Source organism: Triticum aestivum, chromosome 4D (assembly GCF_018294505.1).
Source record: "Triticum aestivum cultivar Chinese Spring chromosome 4D, IWGSC CS RefSeq v2.1, whole genome shotgun sequence".
In the NCBI taxonomy this organism is placed as follows: Eukaryota; Viridiplantae; Streptophyta; class Magnoliopsida; order Poales; family Poaceae; genus Triticum; species Triticum aestivum.
Window position 1 is genome coordinate 465,528,594 of NC_057805.1, and position 3,750 is coordinate 465,532,343.

The 3,750-nt window shown below is 46.7% G+C and overlaps 1 protein-coding gene across 1 annotated transcript; it reads right to left on the reverse strand.

Annotated features, from left to right (window-relative positions):
* Positions 1-987: 987 nt before the first annotated feature.
* LOC123100339 (salicylic acid-binding protein 2) lies at positions 988-2,341 on the reverse strand. Its single transcript, XM_044522278.1, has 3 exons — positions 1,821-2,341; positions 1,611-1,745; positions 988-1,449 (listed from the first exon to the last, which is right to left on the reverse strand). Exons 1-3 carry the CDS (start codon positions 2,205-2,207, stop codon positions 1,165-1,167), a joined length of 807 nt encoding a protein of 268 aa, XP_044378213.1. The 5' UTR covers positions 2,208-2,341; the 3' UTR covers positions 988-1,164.
* Positions 2,342-3,750: the final 1,409 nt, after the last annotated feature.

Here is a 3,750-nt window from a genome sequence, read left to right on the forward strand (position 1 = left end):
AACTCTTTTTGAACTTTTTTCAAAACTGATGAACATTATTTCAAATTCATGAACTTTTCCTAAATCTGTGAACTATTTTTCAAAATCAATGAACTTTCTTAAATTTTTGGTGAACTTTTTTTCAACATTGATGAACTTTTTTTTCAAAATTTGTGAACTTTTTCCAAAATAATGAACTATTTTTCAAAAATCAATGAACTTTTTCAAATTTTGTGATTTAGTTTCAAAATTGATGAACTTTTTTTCCAATTTTGGTGAACTTTTCTCAGTTTTTACATTTTTTCAACATTTATGAACTTTTTTCAAATTATCTGTTAACATTTTTTTTCTGCAAATGGATGAACTTTTCTGATTTCACAATTTTCCATAAGTATAAAAAAACCGGCCGGTTTTTTCGACCAGGCCAACTGCAAACAAATACGAGAAAAAAAATGTGGCCGAGCGAGCGAGCGAGCGGGCGTGCAACTGGAACCCAACGGAGGAAGAAAAGCGCGTTGCTGGGCCGCAGCCCACTCGGGCGCGCGTGAGCGCCAGTTCGTTCCAGGGCGCAGAGGGCGCCGTACAGGAGCTCTCCGTTTCAAGGGTGGCGAGTGTCATGACCTGGCCCACTCCTGGACATCAGCCCAAGGCGCCAGACCTAGGAACTGGAGGCCCAGACAGAAGATGGCGTGAAGACGGCCTGAAGAATGTCGAGTTTCCAGATAGAACTAGACCATTTCCCCCGTCTGTCTGTATCTCTCCCTCCCCTGATCTTCTTCCTCCTCTGTAAATCCGAATAGGCAAGCTGAGTGCATCACAACAACCAGTAGGTGCTCACCCTCAAAAAAAACCAGTAGGTGCTCACCCACCGCCACCGGAAATTCACTTTGGCACCACGATGCGATGTGACGTTGAAACATCGTCTTTCTGAAATTGAGTGCGATATAAAGTCTCGGCAACATTCAAAACCTATCCAATCGACAACAAAAAATTGTCGAGGAAACATAATGAAAGGGACAAAACACCACCATGAACAAGAGCAGTAGATAGATCAGTACTGTACTACAAAGGTCGGAGACTGACACAGACAGCACTGACAAATCACAAATTAATGCCGGCAACAAGACCGTATCATCAAAGGTAAAGAGATAGACCAGCAAGCGCAGCGTGTGCCACACCATATCGTCAGGCGGTATACTTGACGGCGATGTCGGCGAGGCAGTGCGCTAGCTCGGCCGGCGTCGAGAACAACGCCATGTGGTCGGCGCCGTCGATTTCCTTGACCTCCTCCACGGGGTAGTTCTGCACCATCCACCGTTGGAACCCCTCGACGATGGCGTTGTCGTCCTTGAGGACGATGAACACCCTGCGCACCGACCCGTAGCGAGCCTCCGTGTATGGTGGCTGCACTCTCAGGTCCTCCACGAACATCGAACCGACCCTCATCAGGGATCTTCCCAGCGTCAGATCCTGCCATACATATGATTCCAAACAGCATGCAACTCTAGGATTAATTTCTATTTGGTCAATTTCAAATTTCAATCAGTGTACAGCTTCCCAGCATGCAGGGGCATTTCATCGATGTTCGAACAGATTGATTAACAGAGCGACAGGTTCGTAATTTCGCATACCTCCGGCGAGCACAGCTGCAAGAACTTTGCTCGGGTGACCAGCGGCCCGAACTGCATGGCAGTAGGAAGCTTGCCCTCCGGATCTTGAGGCTTAAACTCCGTGTCCATCCAGTCCAGCGTTCCCCCCTCCACGAACTTTTTAGATCGAGCAAACACTCAGTAGTATAAAGAGCAATAAGCTGGCGTACCTTTGCAGATTCGACGGCGTACCTTTTCAAGCACGTACGCCGGCGACGACCTGTGGTCCGGCATGAATGCGGAGAGGAACACCGCAGCGGCGACCTTCTCCGGGAACAGCTCGCAGGCGAGGGCGATGTTCACGCCGCCGAGGCTGTGGCCGACGAGCACCACCTTCTCCCCGGGCGGGAGGCACTCCAGGAGGTCCAGCAGCGGCTTGGTGTAGTCGCGGAACGTCGGCACCTCGCGCAGCGGCCTGGGGTCCACGCCCGACGCCGCGAGGTCAGGCGCACTGACGCGGTGCCCGGCGTCCCTGAGCCGCGTCGCCACCTTGAACCAGGCCCAGCCGCCGACGCATGCGCCGTGCACCAGAACGATGTGCTTGCCGCTAGCTTGGTCCGCCGGAGCCTCCATCTCCATGTGCGTGCGTGGGGTTTTGCGACTGTTTCTCTTTCTCCGTGCTTGTCGTTAGCTGTGGCTCCGATGTCAAAACCTCGGGCGCTGTTAGATTTATGAAGCCGCTCTTGAAGCTTCGGGCCCGCAACCGCAAACTATCATCGATCAGCAGAATCACGTGCTAGCGAGGATGAGCTTGAATAATCATGTATGCGAAGTCAACAAAACATGTTTAGTTGGAGGTGCCACTGGAGGGCTGCTAAAAGCAATAATGCTGGACTTATATGGAAAGAATATACGCACTGACCTTACGGACATGGACGTGGGCCTGTGCAGTTGGCTAGCTTCAACAGTTGCTCAGCACTCACTCCGTTTAAACAAGTGCACCAGTCCGTAGCCGCCAGGGCCGTACCCCGGAAACTGAGGCCCCGGAGCGAAATCACAATTTAGGCCCCATGTATAAGAAAGTCAAGTAGGCAATTAAAACATTATTTTTATTAGTCAGTACGGTAGTACAAATTTCTCAAGGAATTACATGCTAGTACAAGAGAAAAATCTTAGAATTTTGAGCTACAAGTTCATCTTTTACTCTTTTAGCCAAAGTGTGTCATCCTAAATAGAACTTTTCTCCAATGGTCCTTTTCTTGCTCAAGTTGTCGCTGCGCTGCACAATCAATAATTTGATTCTTTTGCAACCGTAGACGCAAATCATAGCAAGTGATCATATTCAGAACATGTTCGACACTTGTTTCGTGCTCGCAAATGCTAATGCTAAGATGTGCCCAATCATTAAAACCCTCACTTTTTTCTTTTGGCAGTTTAACGGTTCAGTCTTTGCTCTTTATTAATCTCAGGATTTATTGACGTGCGTTGGGCTGGGGGCTGCACTTTTTTGTTTTGGCACTTTAACGGTTCAGTCTTTGCTCTTTATTAATCTCGAGATTTAGTAATATATATATATATATATATATATATATATATATATATATATATATATATATATATATATATATATATATATATATATATGGTACTTGCACACAAATTGGGGGGCCCAGATTTTCGGGGGCCTGTGCAGCGGCTCCACTTGCACATGTGGCCTTTCCAAATTTGATGATTTCAATCTGCTAGGGACTGATCCAACTATCAATGTGTAGAGTTGGACATTTGACAGTCAATATGATGGAAAATTACATAATGTGTGAGTCGACTTTGGTAAAGTACCTGAATGCTTAGACAAATTTGGTAACTTTGTTTGGATTTATGAAGCCGCTCTTGAAGTGTTGGCTCCCACGGCGGGCCTAAACGTTGACCAAGAGTGGGCAGCAATTTTTAATTTTAATTGTGCCGGGCTGAAATTTGAACTCATAACACCAAAATCATGTAGAGTTGCATGCAAAAGCTGATTGACAAGGTAGGCTCCGCACTTATACTGCAACATCCAGTGATGGAGAGTCTGTGGTACCATGTCATCAACCCGTTCGGGAGGAAGAAAATGGTCGGCTCAGGGATTTTGATGTAATTTCTTTATTTTTCCAGAATGTTTGCACCGTTGGTTTGGTTAATA

Coding starts and splice junctions, on each gene's coding strand:
- LOC123100339 (XM_044522278.1), bottom strand. CDS start 2,207: ATGGAGATGGAGGCTCCGGCGGACCAAGCTAGCGGCAAGCACATCGTT. Junction 1,746..1,820: donor CGGCGTACGTGCTTGAAAAG/GTACGCCGTCGA, acceptor CGATCTAAAAAG/TTCGTGGAGGGGGGAACGCT. Junction 1,450..1,610: donor TGCAGCTGTGCTCGCCGGAG/GTATGCGAAATT, acceptor TATGTATGGCAG/GATCTGACGCTGGGAAGATC.